The sequence below is a fragment of the Anthonomus grandis genome, chromosome 7 (genome assembly GCF_022605725.1).
Source record: "Anthonomus grandis grandis chromosome 7, icAntGran1.3, whole genome shotgun sequence".
Lineage (NCBI taxonomy): Eukaryota > Metazoa > Arthropoda > Insecta > Coleoptera > Curculionidae > Anthonomus > Anthonomus grandis.
In genome coordinates this window covers 24,403,664-24,423,459 of record NC_065552.1, presented here as the reverse complement: position 1 = coordinate 24,423,459, position 19,796 = coordinate 24,403,664, and the positions used below count along the sequence as shown (strand labels likewise).

General features: G+C 31.3%; 1 protein-coding gene across 6 annotated transcripts in view; it reads left to right on the top strand.

Moving 5' to 3' along the window:
* The window catches only part of LOC126738923 (zinc finger protein 135-like), a 231,375-nt gene that overhangs the window by 113,401 nt on the left and 98,178 nt on the right, over positions 1–19,796 (top strand). For all 6 annotated transcript variants that reach the window (XM_050444407.1, XM_050444410.1, XM_050444409.1 and 3 more), the window contains exon 4: positions 6,229–6,454. In XM_050444407.1, coding sequence (XP_050300364.1) covers positions 6,229–6,454 — 226 coding nt within the window. The remainder of the gene's footprint in view (positions 1–6,228; positions 6,455–19,796) is intronic.

Sequence of the window (19,796 nt, the reverse complement as noted above, 5' to 3'; positions counted from 1 at the left end):
GCGTCGGCGTAGTTCGGAAGTTGCGCGCGGAAACTCCATTTTGAAGTCTTTTGATAGCCTTGAACTATTTAGTGATTTGTGAATGCGTAATGAGAACATGAAATTGTGATAGTGAATCATCAGAAAAAAATCTTAGAAATGTGACTTAAGAAAAATTTTAAAGTTGCTTTAAGTTCGTGTGATGCATATAACATATTAGAGGAAAATTACCAAGGCCAGCATTCTTTATTTTGAGAAGCTTGTTTCTTACGTTCGCTAGTTAATAAAATAAAACTGCATAACTTAATTGCCTACGAGGCACAAGTTCTTTTTTTTTTTTGTAAGGCAGAATTTTCAATAATACGAGCCTAAGAGATTTATTGCTTAATTTGCAGGTAATAAACAAAACAAAATAGATATAATAATGGCTAATAATAACGTCGAGTCAAGCCAAAGTGAACGTAATTTTTGCAATTTTCTTAAGTGTGTCAAACGAAAATAAGTGGCTGTACTTAAGGTTAGTTTTAAGTGCAATTTAATTAGCATTTTATAGCTATTTTTTGTTTTAATTTAATTTGCCGATTTGTAAGATAAACCGGTGAGTGAGAATAAGCGGATAATAATTTTTATTAATTTGTTATTTTTATGGGTAAACGATAACAAACCCTAAATACCAAAATATAATTTTTGATTCTTCTTATTAAAAGAATAGTTATTTGCAACTTTAAAAGTACAATGCACAATTTTTAAAGAATAACAGGAGCAAAACAAACATTACAATTAGCTTCATTTTTATGAAAAGTAATAAATTAAGCTAGCTAGCGAAATCCTAACTTAACTACACAAAATAAACTTAATAAAACAAAATCAACGAATTAATGAATTAACTAACCAGAAAATTACTTTAAAAGTCTCTAATTAAATAATTTTTAGTTGACATTTTAAATTAGATTGTCAAATTTGATCAATAATTACTCATTTAAAAATCTTAATATTTTCTTGCTTTTTTTAAATTTTGAATCGTCAACAATATTAAGTTTTATTTGACCCCACATCCAATTAACTTGGCAAGAAGCATACAAAATTACAAATCTTATATTTTTATCAATTTTAATTTTTTGAACCAATATCATTTTATTTTGATATTTTTTACAGTTTTACAATAACTGACTGGCAATTTATAATTATATTTTGATATAATAGTATAAATTTTAGCATATCTTTGCATTAAAAAAAGCCATGACTTACTTCTTTCAGGTAGGTTATATCTGAGGTATTATATTTTGAAAGTTGCTCTATATTACAAAAAGTCATATGAAGCCCATAATGTATTAGAAAAGTAACAAGTCCAGAATACTGTTGGTACACTTTTTCTTTTCAGGAAGGTTGTATCTAATATTCCTTAATTAATATAATTAACAAGTAATTAAACAACAAAGATTTTTCATTTGTAAGTTAGATTTTTCACTCAAAAAAAAACAAACTGTACTGTACTTAAAATTAATTTTAATTGCAGTTTAATTATCATTTTATATATATTTTTTTTAATTTAATTAAAACTAAATAATAAGATAAACCGTAAGTAAGTAAGCGAAAAATTATTTTTATTAATTTACTATTGCTAAAAGTAAAAAACTATAAAGTCATTCATAACGAAATTTAATTTTTAATTCCTCTTATTAAAAAAGTATTTACCTGCAATTTTTAAAGCACAATGCAAATTAAGGAAGGCAACAAACACGAAATTAAATCTGAAAATTGCCGGTTATTTCGTTAAATAAAGTTGGGTTTTCTTCCGTGGAGAGAAAAAGTACTCTCGGTAAAATACTGGAATTATCACTGAGTAGTTCCGTTTTTTTTTACTTGTTTTTCATTCATGGCAAAATCATAAAAGCTATTTATGATTTGATTGTATACTTTTAAAAATTGATCTTGATCATTTTCTTGCTGGTCGCTTAACCGGAAAATTACTTTTATTTTTTTAAGATAATTGAATGCCACATAGGAGCCTAAAACAACTTTAGAATTTTTAAAAATTAAATTATAAACAATGTATTCGCCATACGCTGTTCCGCCCACACCAATTCATAATGTGCATAGCTCGACTCCATCAGTTAGCTCCAGCAGTGAACCACTTATTTCTTCTAATCCCACCATAAGCAGTTCCACAGGCAACGCTTTAACCACGTCCACATGGAGTTCAAGCTCTAGCAATATGCACACGTCTGGATCGAACCATTTGGGGTTGTCATATCCCAGTTTTCCAGACTCTGGGCCTTCTACATCGGGAATGTATAGCGGTCAAGGAGGGATGTTTCCGTTTCCTTCGTATCCGGGTATGCACCATATGCTAGACTATCAGCAGGTATATTTTTTATTTGTTAGGTACATTCCATGAAACTTATTAAATAAATATTAATAAAATTTTTTGAAATGATAACATACTAGATACATCATCAAAGACTGAATAAATTCGACTGATTAAATCAAATAATTAGTGCATAACATAATAGCATATGAAAGCCAAATTTAAAAAATATGTATTATTCTCATACCAAATACAGATATGTTTAGTGTTTTCCCAATTTAATTTAGCATATAAATAAATTTTTTAATTTTATATAGTATAGCCGACACAAGTCATTTTCCAGTTTTTTTTTCCTGAATCTTACGCCTAATAAACAGCGTAGCAGAAACGCCACAAAACCATAATTTATATTTACCCCTTTCGCATTACATCCAGCGGGAGATAAAAAAAAGACATTATGGCCAACGAAAAAAGCAATATTCCGGGGCAACCAGTCATCTAAATCATTACTGCCGGACGCTTTACTTCTTTTCCTTGAATCATATTGTTTGGAAACGAGAGTTAATTTAATGGAAAACCACTTTTAAATCATACCTTATTCACTCTGTATAGCAAGCCTATTAGAATATCGTTTGAATAAGAAATAAGAAGTTGGCTCCCATCTGATCCGATGTTGACCTGCACCCACTTTTATTCTGATACGATGCATACGGTATAATACATACAATCCATCTACATGGTTGGGTCAATTAAATCTACTTCCTGGTTTCGGATATGGTAAAAATACGCCGCCCATACCAGTAGAAATTTATTAGAAAACGAGTTCTTACATGTAGAATATGGAAGGTATTTACAGATGGCCAGTAGTAACAAAGATGTTTTATTTTATTTTATTAAACCGATGAATTCCCATTTATTAGAATAGATATATTGCTATTTTATTATTTTTTTGTATAGGAATATAATAAAAATTAGACCCACAAAAGTTGAGACCCACAAGATCTAGGATATTAAGACCTTACATACCCATGCGGCCATTCTCCCAAATGCTTGACCACACTCACAATCTGTACGAGAATTTTAAACCATCAATAGACAATCTTCCAACTGCCTAATCTGCATGTTAACTTTTAAGTCATCAGCAAAAAATATACCGACACCACCATGACTGATTATAATTATCGACAATATCATTCACCAACAGATTAAAAAGTAGAGGAGCAAAGTGTGAGTTCTGCGGTATTCCTGAGATAACATTAAAAAGTTCTGAGGTGTATCATATTAGCCTTATAAGACCCTGATGAAAAATAATGTTTTTTTTTTCAAAGTTAATATAGACAGCGTTAAAGACAATATAGACAGCGTCAGATTAGAACTGCTTTTTACTAAATAGAATCCTGACTCTCGGTCACAATTATCATAAATTATCCTCACAGCTAATCACGCAATAGTTGACAATATCCTCACTATTGCCAGACTTTGTCCTGATAAATTATGCTGCTATGCTCCCATTAAAAAATACATTTAAAATAGACTAATTTAGGAATTATAAAGATATGATTCTTTAGTTATAAGCAATGAAGGTTTATGTCTGGTTTCTTGGTTGTAAATCGGCTAGCAAGGTGGTTCAAAGGACTGAGCTACTTAAAACCACAAAAACATGTTTACTTTATTCCTTTGCAAGGACATTTCTATAAAGTTCTCAGCCCAACTATCAAAATTGAACAATAACCTCTAATAATGATTTGTTGAGAGTTTTAGATGAGAACCTGAATGGTGACCTTGGATTTTCACTCATCAGAGCCGGTTTGATTTTATACGATCCTGGAATAACCTTGATTCACATCTGAATATACACTAAGGTAACATTGAAAATGGGGTTTTCCAATTAAAAAACTAAAGTTAAGCTTGAATGTCAACTTCAAGCTCACCAATCACAGCCTCTTTTAAAGCACTAAAATATTTCTAGAAAAAACATTTATGCTCTATGGTCTAAGCCACAATAGACAGCTTAATCTATTTGTAATTTTTTGATTTATTAGCAAATATACTTACACTATCATGACTGATTATAACTGTCGACAATATCTTTCAATAACAGACTACAAAGTAGAGAAGCAGAGTAGAAGCTCTGAGGTATCCCTGAGAGTACATTAAACGGTTTTGAGGTGTATCTTATTAGAAATCTCTTTATTCATTTTATAAAAGTTTAGTAATTGTTTTTAAGGTTGACTCTATCAAATTCCTTGGAGAAGGCGATATTAATAGCATCAGTCTGAACTCCTCCTCTTCAAAGCCTCATCAGAAGAGAATTCTGATTTACGGTCATTATTTCCATTGTCCGCACAGTTGATCACATATCAAATGAACTGAACTAATTTTGCAACAAATTGTTGAAGGCAAATCACACAATAGTTGACAATATCCTCACTATTGCCAGACTTTCCCGTGATAAAATAGTACTAGTTTGATATTTGTAAGAACAGAATTCTTCGGTTATATTCCTAATAAAACATTACGTATATTTCAATTTAGAAGCAAGAGGCAAGACGTAAACAAATGTATCCTCTGTCTCAACTGCAGGTATTGGGTGTCTTGACCATTGACCAGGCTTGATGAATCATCACTATACATATGTCACAATAAGGCGAAGGATTGTCAGAAAATCACACATAGCGCACAAATAAAAAAATTGAGTGAAAAACATTTAAGTGGAGGCAAATTCACGTGATACTTAGAGCGAATTTTTTCAATGTGACATTGTATCACAAGAAAGGAGGAGGGATCTATTTTAAGGAAAGTCCATGCCACGTATAGTATATATGGTTGATTCCTGACCAATGAATTCGTTGTAATAATAAAGGAAGTTTACTGCTTATATTCTCTAAATCCCTGAACTCTTTGCTAAAACCCAATCGAAAAGCCACAATGAAAAACATGACGTTGAATTTTAACGCATCAAGGGTAGGTAAATCAGGCATAAAACTCGACACGCGTCCTTCAATCAACCATAACTTTCAAGAAAAATTATTAGACTCAAATGACTCTCTATATTAAAAGAAAATATGCAATTAACAGAAAAAAAAACTAATTTCAAAACCCTCTCAAATTAAAACTTACTGCGCGAACTTTTAATTTAACCCTTTAAAACGTAGTGATGCCACTCGACAGTCGCACACTTCTTAAAAAGACCAAAAATCGCCGTCCGACATCTGAGAGGTGGAAAACGGGAGAAAAAGAACGAAAAAAAAACCTGGTTTAATTTCTAATGAAATATTAAAAGTAAAATAATGACGAATTAAAACGAAGAGCACCGGTAAGCGCCTGAAATTCTGTGCTGTGATTAAAAAGGAATTGGTCAGTGGCGTAGAAACTTTAAAGATCATAGAAACTCATGCAGAATTTGAAGAGAAAACTGTTTTTAGTTCTTAGTCTCATTTTAGTAAAGCAATCATTACTTAAATATTTCGATTATCCAGACTGAAAACTAAAAAATCCATGATTGCCTCAGATTCAGTGTTTACTTTGAAAGTAATTTAAACCTTTTATTAATATTGCGCTTAAAAAGAGTGTTAATTTAACATCACCACGGCACTGAAAGTACAAGACAGACAAGTAAGAAAAACAATTTAAAATTGCTGTAGCCATCAAGTCCGGGGGGCCGGTCGGTTAGTACAAGAATAAAGCTTATTTCAAGATAAAGCGCCTTTAACTTAAAGCAACGTAAATACTTTTTCTATTTTTAATCTAAAAATACTCTCTGTAAAACCCCTTTAATTTCTCTGTTATATAACCCAGTTTAAATAAATATTAAATAGCTTTTTAATTAAAAAAAGAAACAACTTATTCCACTCTTTACTCACACGTCACTTACACAACACCACAACTCGTCTCAGTCATACATGTTTTCTGACCCAGGTTTTCTCTCTCTTCTTTTGCAGATTTTCATGCACAAGTCGGCGATGCAGATGCACGCCAGGGATCTAGGAGGCAGGTCAGAAGTCAAGCCGCACCAATGTCAGCAATGCCTGAAATCTTTTAGTTCGAACCATCAGTTGGTGCAGCACATACGCGTCCACACCGGCGAAAAACCGTATAAATGTTCCTATTGTGACAGGAGGTTTAAGCAGCTGAGCCATGTTCAGCAACATACTCGGCTACATACTGGTAAGTTTGTTTAAGTATTAGTATAAGTGTCGCCTTAGTATTAGTAACTATCGGATGGTAGCTGTATTTTCGGACTGATAAAAGTCATGTCCTCTGGTGAGCATGGATCTCCCATATCACTATCTGATGAGTCTATCATGCGGGAAATTTTTCAAATTTAAAACTACCAAAAATAAGATTAGGTGAGCAGGTAAAATAAAGAGCTATGTGAGCTAATAAGAGCAGCTCAATTAGACCATGGGCAAAAGCTTAGCAGTTATATTTGCTGAGATATGGGTTTCTGGAGACCAATTTGAGGATTAAAAAAAATAGTCAAAAAGTGTATTTTTGGTAATGTTGAGTTAAGAAGTGCTCCCATTCCTACAAATCAGCTTCCCATCATAATCTGCTGTTTTTATGATGAGAACTGCTGCAATGCTATTGTTAGTTCTATATCGAAGAGAAAATTTTCTTGCGAAAAAATCCATGCCCGGAGGTTGTCCGGAAAATGATCATGAGATAAAATATGAAAAACCTCTTTAAAGTCTGATTTCTTGGTAACTATAAGCTCTATCTCTTTAATTCGAACGGTTTTATCATATTTTTGTTCTTCTGAATATAGTAAGATTATCCGTTAGGTCGTAGCTGCTATATTTGCCAAGATATGCAATTTTGGGAAGCTGAAAAATTAAAATTTTTTTTAAGAATTTGAGTACATTATTTCTAATAATTTATCAGAATGTAATAATTTTGTATGCTTAGGTGATTTTAATATTAATATAAATTAAATGTTGATGTTGCAAATACACAGAAATTTTTATCATTGTTCCAGGCATATTAATTGATAGAAATAATTACTGACTAGGATTGGATGTGACAATGCTACCCTCATTGTTCTAACATCTATTTTTTACTAATTGGTGATGTGGATTCTTCTATTGATGTATCAGATCTCTTGTTAATTAAATGTAAACTAAAACTAGGCCAAAACCATTTTTAAAAACTTAAAGGATTTTTAAAGTTTTGATCCACATTTATTTTATAATAATTTACCTGATGCCCGTTTTGATAATACTTTATATAATATTGAAAGTAAGTCTACATTTATGAAAAATACATAAATAAAATAAAATAATAAAAAATTAACATAATTTAATATGCTTATATTAAGCCTTTTTTATGTTTATGCGCCAATACGAATCCTTCGAATTGCAAACAAGAAAGCTCCCTGGATTACTCCAAACATTAGGCATCTTAGCCACCTCGTAACAGAGCTTTATCTTAATATGAAGTAAGCACAAGTTTGCAGTACTGGGATTCCTAGAGACATTTTAGAAATTTTGTTACGATTTCTAACCAAATTGAACAAAAAGTTATACTAATAATCGTCTACGCATTACGTAACTATCAAAGAAATACGTAATGCTCTTTTTTAATACAAAAACAGATACCATAGTAACGGATAGGATTGACTTCACCATGTTAGTATACTGCTGTCTAAATATTATCACGTATATTGTCCTCCCTAAGCAAACTAAAATAACTATATTGCCAAATACTGTCAAAGGTAATTGGAAGGATACTAGACCGCCAAATACGAGAATATGCTGAGCATAATGTGATGTTGCATTTAGAGCAATCTGGTTTTTGTGCCAATCACAGTTACGTTACGGTATTTTGATGGTCACTAACTGGGGTGGGCTTATGGCATTGGTACTTTTGGACTACTCAAAAGCCTTGAAAAACCTTGACAAAATAAATTATGGTTTGCTATTGATCTTTCTTAATTATCTTGGTTTTGAAGCCAATGTTTCTCAGCTCCCTAATCTGTCAGATAGATCACAATCAGTTTAGATTAACGATATGGTTTCGGAGGGTTTGATTGTCTTAGCTGAAGTTCCTCGGGGATCTATTTTGGGACTCTTAGTTTTAATTTTCTATACGTCCCAACTTAAACACTTCACTTTACATAACTTTTCGTCCAGAGAATATTTTGGAAGCCAATGTCAAACTTACAAGTGATCTTAATGTCCTTAAGAATATTTTTATTATTTTTGTTTGGAACCTTGGGAAAACTCTTTGTAACAGCTTAGTATTATCGCTGTACAATGTTGCTTATGATCCATGCTTATTGTAGAGAGACATGAGACAAATACAAGTTATACAGAATTGCTACGTGCAATTAGTGGATTGTATTAGCCGATATGATAGGGGTGTTACTGCAAAGCTCCGCAAAATTGGGTGCTTGAACATAAAGGAAAGAGCAACGCGAAGAAAAGAAAATTGTGGAAAAAATCTATGCGCGAAGATTTTCGAAAAATAAAGAATTTTAACTTTGAAGCCCGATTCCTTGGTAAATATAGGCTCTATTTCTTTGGTTTCAATGGTTTTTGGATATTGTAGCTCTCATATTTGCTGAGATATGGCATTTTTGGAGGCCAATTTGGGGCTCAAAAAGTCAAAATGGCATTCCAAGAAATTGCTCTCTTTCCTACAGATTAGCTTAGATCTCATCAAAACCTAAGAATTTAGTAATATATGGAATGAAAATACGCCGCTGATAGATGATATTTTGATATAAAAAAACAAGATTGATTTCTCAGAAATTATGTGATCCATCTTCATAATTCCAACAGTTTTTTCATATGTTTGTTCTTCTTAATACAATGAGATGATCCGCAAGATTGATTGATAATCTTCTAGATCAGAGATTCTGCATGCAAAAGTTAAAAAATGAACGTATAAATTGAAATAGTTGATTTCACATGAATATTTTGAATTATGAACGGGCGCCAAAAACCAGAAACTCCTAAGATCTCTAGTACATCAATAGCAAAAGTCTCTATTTACCGCTATAAAGTAGATCCTAAAAGATAATTGGATATATAAGCTGCAAATGCTCTTCGGGAGACCAATGATGCCACTGCTAAAGAAAATCATAGCAGTCTAATTAACGTCATCAATTTCCACGGAGCATACGTTTTTACCTCTGGATCGGATGCTAGGAAATCATTCAAACTCTTCACTTCTTCGTGAGTTCATCATAGTCTTCATTTCCATCTCAAGCCCTAGAGGTTCTTCTGGATAGTCTCTAGAATTTCTAACAGAATCAGATGCAGCTGGTCCAGGTTGTAATCTATGGCACTTACTTCGGGCGCAATAAGAAATATTTCCCTGGATGGATATCCTTCATCTTGATTAATTACAAAGTAGAAATTGCATTACATGTTCCGCAGCAATTCAAATGCATGCGTAAAATATTTTTTCTATAATAGTAATTATAATAAAAAAAATTCTAATAAAAATTTAATAATAAAAGTCTAATCCAAAAAACTCTAATGCCACGTCTAAGTAACTTAAGTGTGATTCAACATCAAATAGTGTCACCTCTAAAATGGAATGAGAGATCAAGACTATAGTTCTTTATTACTAAAGTCAAATTTTTAATATACCTGCATCAAAATTTATGTGGCTTAGAACGTACATAATGCAGTATCATCCAAAGTTTTTTCCTAACTTAAACCAAGATGGGCTAACCTCCAAAGGGTAGCAGAAAATATGACCAAGTCATATTAAACTAGATTAAACAATTTAGGGGTAGATAAGAAATTAAGGTTTCAAAATATTTATGAAATTCAACGAAAGAGGTAACTGCTAAAGACCTTAATTATATAATTTTCACAGTTCCCTTGCAAACTCAACTTCACAAAATTAAAAATTTAAATAAAGTTATATTTTTTTATTGTAAAGTGAGGAAAGATGATTTTGGGTGACAAGTGTTTTCAAGTCTTACTGGTTTAGATATTCATGCAAGAGTGTATTGAATAAATGAATTTTAATTCTTTTTTACACGTTACATGGATAGTGCTTGATAGCACTGGACACACAGGAAAGTCAGCATTACACAGTTAATTACATTTTCTTGTCTATCTCACGTAAATTGTATGATAAAATCGTATTGTCGATACTTTAACTAGATTTTGCCATCGGTCCACACCCGGCATTAACAAATTGACGTTTGCAATCTAATATTTACCAAAATAAATTTGCATTATTAAATCCCTCATGCATGTATTACATTACCCCAAATTGACTAAACGCAATTTTATTTCGGAAAAATCGCGTCCGGGCGGCCAATATATTATACAAATAGTGGACGCGACGCTGGATTATTCGGCATTCTAGCCAATTTCGTTAATATATAATTATTTATCTAATTATTGGGCTGCAGTAATTTATTTTATTATTTACTACGTTTGCAGGAATTGTTTGTTTTGTTCATTTTAATCATGCATTTTAATTTCATTTCAATCCCGCCGCTGCACCAGTAATGTGTATTGGGAATTCGATTTCCAGAAATTGTATCTAGTGAGGAAATTTCTATTCGAAATGTAATGTGATGTAAAAATGTTATATTTTTATTACTACAACCCTTAGAAAAAACATTTAATATACGTCAAGGAAATAGGTGACAGTCTATATACCTAAAGGCTTTCCTTCAACATTTTTTAATACAAATTTCAAATCAATTTTTATTTTTTTAAATATGTAAATATATACAGTATGTCTTCTGATAAGTTTGGATTTCGGAAGAGGAAAACCGTAAAATTTTTTATTTATTTTATTTAACAAAACTCTTGTTTGTGTGGCATGCAGTTCTCTTTCTAAATCTTATCAATTATAAATGCACCGCCTAAGTACGTAAGATCATGCTTTTATAACGCATTTTTAAGGCTCCGAAAAAGATGAATTGGAGGTCTTTTATGAAAACTTAACTAAAGTTTGAAATATATGTCCTATCCAAGGAGACTGGATATAAGGATACTGATCTCCGCGCTTTCCAAATGAGTAGTAGTTTGCAAAGCAGCCACCTCGACGCTGTTAGTCAGAAGTATGCCTCGCCAATCAGAGGCTACTCTGCACGTATTATATCCTTGTAATTAATATTACGGTTCACAAACAATAACACAATCAACTATCAATTAAAAGGTTGGTCAAGCCAATCAGAGTGAGGTACACTTTTGACTATACACTCCGATGTTCATTTTTGAATACGCACGTTTAGCATACAGATCAGCCTACTTCCTATAATTTTCTTGGTCTTAACCATGACACCTTACTAATATGCAATTTTAATACCAAACTTTGAAGAACACAAGAATGCTACTCTGCACGTGGCAGTATTCTGTTCTTGTAACTAATACTACTGTTTCGCAAACAAAAACAATCAACTGTCAAAACGTGGGTCAAGCCAATTAGACTGAGATACACTTCTGGCTAACAGCGCTGATGTGAAACTCTTTACCGTTTTCAGGTACGCACGTTTAGCATAGAGATCGGTCTTCTTTCTGTAGTCTCCTTGGTTCTACACATTACACGTTACTAATAAGCAATTTTAGAGCCAAACTTGAAAAAACACAAGACGAATTGGACAATCCCTTACGCGATTTTGCATAGATAAATAGTCTTTTGCCTAGGAATAGGGTAGAGAATATTCGAATATATAAGAACATATGAGTTCGTTTTTTTATAAAAAATAACAACAGAAATGGAAATGGATCAGCCCAGATGATAATACAAAAAACAAGAAAGATTTTATTATCCTCAACAAAAAAGAATAAGTACATAATGTAACCACCTTAAACAACTTTTGTATAGGCCATAGGATAGTAAGATCAAAAATATCCATCAACATTAAAGGAGAACGAACGAAGATGATGAGGAAAACAAATAACAAGAAATTGATCCTACCGAATACCGCCTTTCGAAAACATATTAATATAGACGAGCTGAACAAAAATATAGAAAATGCTATAAAACAAGCACATTATGCTAGCACAAGAAAATAAGGATAGAAGATAATTGCAGAATAAATATGACGTAACTTAAACTAAACCTAAAATTAAAGCATCTTTACAAGGATATAACTAAAGCCATACGTAAAGATAAAGCTTAAAAGTACTTAGGCAGAGACTATTTAAAGAAAATAAAGAAATTTGTAAACCACAAAACAAAAAAGGTTGAATTACACCTGATGAAAAAGAAATTCTAAAAATAGTAAATGAATTCTATACAGCGATATACACTACAGTTAAAAGGAAAGTTATCATCATCCTTTAAAAAAATGGAATGTATAAAATATAGTTAAATATCTAAAATTATATCAAGATTTTAAGTAGTTTAGAGAAACAGTTTAAAAAAAATTAAAATGGCCAAAATTTAAAACAAAAATCTTCCAATAATCCAGAAAAAAAAACAAATATGGATGAAAATACTCCCAAAGTTTGAAATAAATAACTATAAGTATACAAAGATACAACATATGTCCTAGTAACTCAGAAAATATGAGAAATGGCTTCAAATACCAGGAAAAAATTAAAAATATTTTATACCAGGGACATTATATCCCTGAAATAAAATATAAAATGACTATCTGGAACATAAAAGTACTGACTATAACTGCCATAAGAAGTACCTCTGGAATCCAAAAAGGAATAGAAAATAGCTTCAAATGCCCGCTATACATTTTTTATTATCTTTAGATTCTGGAATAAGAAAAAACTTGAATTGAAACTATTTTATTGCCAAAATTTATAGAGTAAAATGACTTGACTAACTTCAAAAATAAATTTTTCATAAGAATGGTTCATTGCAATTTTTCCTTTCCAAATAATATTTTTATCGGGACCAATTTCTTCATTTTTGGTCCTTCGAGTCGAAAGGTAAATATAAAAATTAAAAATTTTTTCTTAAAATTAAACGAAGAATAATTATAAAAATGTTTGGTTATATACAAAATAATAAAACTAATTTCAAGAAAAAGCCTTAAAAAAGAATTTTAAGTAAATTTTCGTAAGATTTAAAAAAAATTATTTACTGTAATATACCGGGTGACACAGGAAAGCGGGAACACTTAATAACTTTTTTACTTTTCCAGCTAAATAAATGAATTTTGGTATATGGATAGAATAGTTATATGACCATCCTTTGACATATTCTATTGTTTTCCATCACTTTCGGTATAACAGGAAATGCCACTAACTTTCTTATTTTAAATGGGACACTTGGTATATTATTACGTGTTTCGATAGAATATAATTTTCTCAAAACAATGGTACTCTATTTGCTACCTTTATGATTATCTTTTAAATCGGTTGATAAATAAGCCCATAAAGAGAAAAAAAGTAAGTCACATAAATAAACGCATTTAGTTAATAAAAATAGCATTTATATAACTATTTCCAAATGAAAATAAAATAATGCTGTAGCCTCAAAAAAAAACATATTTTTCATAAAATTTATTTATTCGGGTTCATTTCGTTCATTTTTGGCCCATTGAGCTGAACTAAGTTAATTACAAAAATAAACTTGATCTTTTTTTTTTTAAACTAAACAAAGAAAAATTATACTTCTTCGGTAATATACAAAAAAAAAATTAAATTAATTTTAAGATAAAAGCTGAAAAGGCAATTTTAATAAAGTTTTCGTAAGCATAAAAAAAGTATGTATGAAAAATGTTTATTTTTGTTGTCATCTTCTTATGTTCCTGCTTATCGTACTAAGATATTTTTTTATCCTGCATTTTTTTTTTTAAATCTTGATTTTGATTCCGACTTGACTCAAATGCTTTACTTTGGTGACAGCTATCACTCATTAATATATATCCAATTAATTAATGGATTGTCTGTAAAAGAACTGCAACTATTTTCTAAAAAACAAATATCAGGTAAAAAATCTATAAAATACTTTTTTTTTTACACACCCTCAATAAAACGAAAAAACTACTCCCTGTCTCGTTCAAAGCAAACTACATCGGTTTAACCGTAAGAAGTAAGGGGGTGGCAAATTGGCTACGCCAAAAAAAAAAGGAATATGAGTAAAAAAACAGCCCCCAAAAGAACCGGCACAATTCGCTGCCCTTTTTTAATCACTCGAATCGTTTTAATATGATGAAAATTAAATATTTCCTTTGGCAATTAGAGGAGTGGACAAGACTGCAGCTGGTCAGTTCAGTTCTGTGCGGGAGAAATCGATTAAATGTTTGGTCCGGTAGGCGTGGAGCAGCATAGAGATTATTATAATGTTTCTAGTAATTAAACTAAGGGCAAGTATTCATTAATTCCAAAATTAATCGGTTAAGTTATACAAGTGTATTATTGTTTAACTGACCTATATTTAAACTTCAACAAGAAAAAATCGATATAAGTCATAATCTGATGGGCTCGGTAAGGGTCAGAAAAAAAATAGGGTTTATCTCCCGATTTAATTACATTTCTTTTAAAAGTAATATTAAGCGAGAGGGTGAAAAAACAAGGCCCCTACAACCCTTTTGAAATTTTTTTCTCCCCCCAAATGAATAATATTGAGATTTTCTTCGTCATGATACTACTACATTTAATAGAACATTAAGGGCCCTAAGCTTATTATAACATCTTAGATTGGATTTATACAATATTTAAATGTTGGTGCTTACATATATATTTTTTTATAATTTCAATGAAACCAATGAGTTTTGATTTGCTGCTAACAAAAAAAAAATTATATAATGTATTTTAAAAACGTAGAAAGGTACTTAAGGGCCGAAAACCCTTTTAGTATTCGGTAGGCAAGCACGGACAGCCGTTATCGAAAATCAAGATAGATGAAAAATCGCGGCAAAAATTACAAAAATCATTAGTTTTACGATACTGGTGCGATATTTCAGAATTAAGTCCTTAAAAAGTTTCACGAGTCGGCCGCTGGGGTGATGTTCTGAATTTTAAGTTTGATAATTGACCAAAAAATGTGAAAGGGTTAAAATTTGTATAAGTACAAGTCTTTTGATGTCTTGGTGCTTGAGCCTTTAGAAAATAATTGACGTCTTTTGCCATGCATGAATTAACTATTTTAATCTATTGTACAAAAATTAGTCTTAAATAATCTCATTATACTTATTTTTCCCTTGTGTTAATATTTAAATACTACTATTCGTTAGAAGATCTTTAAATATTTTATCATTTACGTTGTCATGAATTAGTTTCTTTAAGTGTCTAATTTCTGCCCACTTTGAGATTGGTTTTAGATGCATGATTTATTAATTAACTCCGTAAAAACTTAATTATCTGTTTGGTTAGTTTTTTGCTAAAAAACAATTCACATTTCTCGTCTTGGTTTTTCTTTCGCTATTCTAGCTCTTACTACGATATAGTAAGATTTATGAAAGTTTATTACGGTCATTCTACTTCTTCCCTAATGATTACCATGGTAACTTAAGAGGTATTTAATAGACGCATATGTCTGAATCATGCAAATATATTTCTATTTTAATTTTTTTATATAGGCATATTTAACAAGAATAAGCTTCCTTGATATTGTCAAAGCCCATTTTCTTTTTTTTTCTATAGCTTTGCTTTTATTTTCTATACAAATATCTCATCAACAGCTCAGAAACATTCGTGTATTGTATATCTTACATAATATTTTGGATTATAAGATTACAAATTTTAATCGGTTTCTCTTGTATTATTCTAGTACGTACAATTTTGTACGGACATATTAGGAATAATCAATCAATAATCTCTGTGTGAGCAACTTGAACACTCCTCTTTGAATACCTTGCGTTACTAGTGACTCTTGTATTAAAATTTATACTAAAATTTCTAATTGTATCACTTTAAATTAAAAAATTGTGATAATCGTAAAAATTTCAGAGCAGTGCGAGATATTTTGTACTATTTGCTAACATGGAGTTCTATCTAGTGTGTACTAGCCAAAAAGAATAAATTACATTATCAATAAATAGAGATATTTTCCAAAAAACGCTTAGTTACGTCGCTTAGTACTTTTACTTAAATTCGTCTCAAACACTCAAAAACTAATCAGTAATACCGCTTATCTCTTAATTAAACAACAAAAAAACATTATTATCAATGTAGGAGATGTTTAATATACTGGCCACAAGCGTGTAAGCAATATCCTAATCTTAAATAGAAATTCCTTCTAACTCCAACGCTACTCAACATCTCTATCTTTTCAAGTCAGCTAAGTCGAGTATATTTTTAACGCATCCCTATAAAAAAAGTCTAATAATGTTAGATCGGGGGATCATGCTGGCCATTCTATCGGTCCTCGTCTCCCTATCCACCGATTTGGAAATAATTCCATGAACTACTGCCGGACATTGATTCCGTGGTAATGAAGTGGCTCCATCTTGCCATATGATTTTAGCTGAGACTTGTAGATTTGCTGGCTCAGGATACAACCGCTAAAAAGATTCTGACACATTTACTTTAGTTTTTCTTATGCTATGTCATTATATCAGTATTCTCCTACAAAAAGGCTTAAAATAAGATATACAAAACCATAGATCAGAGAAAGCCTCAAGTTGGTTAAAAATCTCCGTTTTATGACTAAGTTGGGCAAATATACAACTAATAAATACATATTTTTTTTATTATCAAAAATACCGTAATCTATACCGAAAGACAATTAAGATAGCAAAGGCTAAATATTACAGTGTCCGCTAAAATGTATTATCAAATAGCCAGAGAGATTGTTTTAGGCATTTTCTTTTTAAAAAAATTCTGAAACAGAGGTAAGACAAATTATTATATTTAATAAGTGTCATTCCAATATTTTTGGTTCTTTCATCATGTTGATCTTACCGAAGTTGAGGATGCAATTAAAATCCTAAAAACTATAAATTATCTGCAGCTGATGGAATATCATCAATGTTCTACTTTGTTTGCCTGACTAAGCATTTAATGCCTTAGTTTCCGCCATAAACAATTCCTGGTATATTGGCGTTTTTCCTTTATCTTTAAAAGAGGCAGAGGTTATCCCTCTTTATAAGGGTGGGTATTTGCGCAAGGGACTTGTACTTTCCCTTCAATTTCTATTTTATCTAGGCTCTCCGGTTGCAAAAAGCAGAATTTAGTATTTGAAAAATTACCTGAAAATCAATTTGGATTTCAAACTGGCAAAGGGACTCATGATGCTGTTTTTAGCTTTTTGGAGAGTGTCTATGTGTCCTTTAATTCTGGAGAGACAGCGGCGGTAGTGTTTTGTGATATATCCAATGCATTTGATTGTGTAGATGATGGAATACTGTTGTCTAAGCTTAATAAATATGGTTGGAGAGGTGTGACACTGCATTGTCTGGAATATAATCTATCAAGTCGTACTCAGAGAGTTACAGTATCTGGGTGTTTGTCTGATTCTAGATCCCTTAAGTCTGGAGTACATCAAGGTTCAGTATAAGGACCCCTATTATTTGTACTGTATGTCAATTACTTAAGCTCATTGGGACTACAAGGCAAAATAGTTCAGTTTTCGAAGATCTTAGGATTTTATCGGGGTGGTGTGCTTCAAACAGATTTGGGTTTAATGTGCGTAAGACCTTTATGATGGGATTTAATGTTATTATTGCAAAATTAATATTGATGGTCACCTTCGATTCGAAGATTTTGTCTTACGTAAAATAGTAAATTCCTTTTACAATTTTTTTAATGTCAAAAAAATAACAAATACAATATTGTACTATTTGCTGACACTGAAGACGAATTTGAATAATAACTAAAAAGGTCTTATGCGTGGCCAGACCAGAGGCTTTGCATAGTAATTTCTAAGCCTTTTATTAATATAAAAATGAGAAATTCCAATCTTCTCTTTATTTAATTCTCATGCTTTGTTTTAGTAGAATGCAGAACAATTAAATATTTCTAAATTATGTTATTAATATTAACCCAATTATGTTTGGCTACGTCCCTGTAAGTTATATTTCAATTATTTTATAAAATTAATTAAGAATCGTTAATAGTTCTTAAAAAAGTCAGCAGACAAATTTCTAATCAAATTTCGTTTAAATCTAGGATGTTCCCAATTTTTTCTAAAGAAATACTCACTCACTTTTTCTAATGAGCAACTTTGATCGTATGCTTGATCCTTAAATCTACGCTATTTTAGTAATTCTAACATACGTGGATGTAAGAAGGGGAAAAAGATAGAGCAATAAGTCGATTTAGCCCTTTTTCACTGTTAATTTATTGCATAATTAGTGCAAAAATAATCATTCTTCGCTTAATTATTCATTCACGGAGAGAGAAAATCCTAGCTAAATACTGCTAAACTCTTTTATTTGCTACATATCTATTTATATTCGCATCTACATATTCAATAATGATCAAATCAACTCCTCCCTATAATACAAATCTAGGGAATATCCCAGTATGATATAACGACAAGCCCGAAAAGCAAACGGGAGCCCTGTCGAGAGATTCATCGAAAAGGGGGGTTGCTGCAATTTCAGGGAAGGCCGGTCGGCCGCAAATGCATGCGTACAGAAACAAATCACAGTTCAGGACTAACGATGCGTTATCGAACCGCACATGAGGCTATTTAGGCGTCGTTACATATATTGTGAAAATTTATTGTAAATTGCCGATTGGGCGAACGATCGATCCAACGATCCCGGCCAGATACGAGTTCACCTACAGTCCATGGGGTCCTTAAATAATATTTTAATGTCGATAGAGCCAATTTATTCTGTCTACTCCCTACCACTATATTTTATTATTAAATATTTAGGTTTCCACTCATAGTTTTACAAAAACAGTCAATTATGTACTTAAACGATGATTAAGGAAATAGGACTTTAGTTTAGGTGTAGCAACCTCTTTGACACTACTGCTATATTTAATGCAATCATCAGATTTACATACTTTTTTTCGCTAAGAGGCTTTCAGAAAAACAGCTTACATCCCAAACAGTACAGATACGTACTAAATATATATTTTGTACATACTTCACGACATAATGTACGTACACAGTATGTACTCCAAAAGACGTATTATATACTATGGACGTATATAGGACGTGCACTTTCCGCGGGATTCTACGTCATACCTATGTATTTTTTTTAGGACATTTTAAGTCATGTATTGAACATAATGTGACGTCTCTATGATGTTTAGAGACTCCTTTTTTTGTGTGGTAAAACGTATTTGGGAGAAAAAATAACTCATTTATAAAAACTGTAAATATATTGATTATAAAAAAATACATAAAAATATAAAACAAAACATGTATTTGTCTAATATACGTTTAAGAAAATACAAAGAAAAAAAATGTTTTCTTCGCAACTATTGTGAAATACAGTCTTCAATTTGCTTGTAGTGCTGCACCTTAAAATTATATCTTAAAATAAGCAAATTATCAAATAAGTAATTCATTACTACTAAAGTGAATAAATATGCTCTTACTTACCATGAATTAGACTTGAACGTAGCAGATTCTTCCTATCACTTCCTATCATTGAACAGTAAAACTAAGTCTCGGTCTCAAAATATTTTTTATATGTCCCAAAGGTTACATGTTTTGCTTAAAA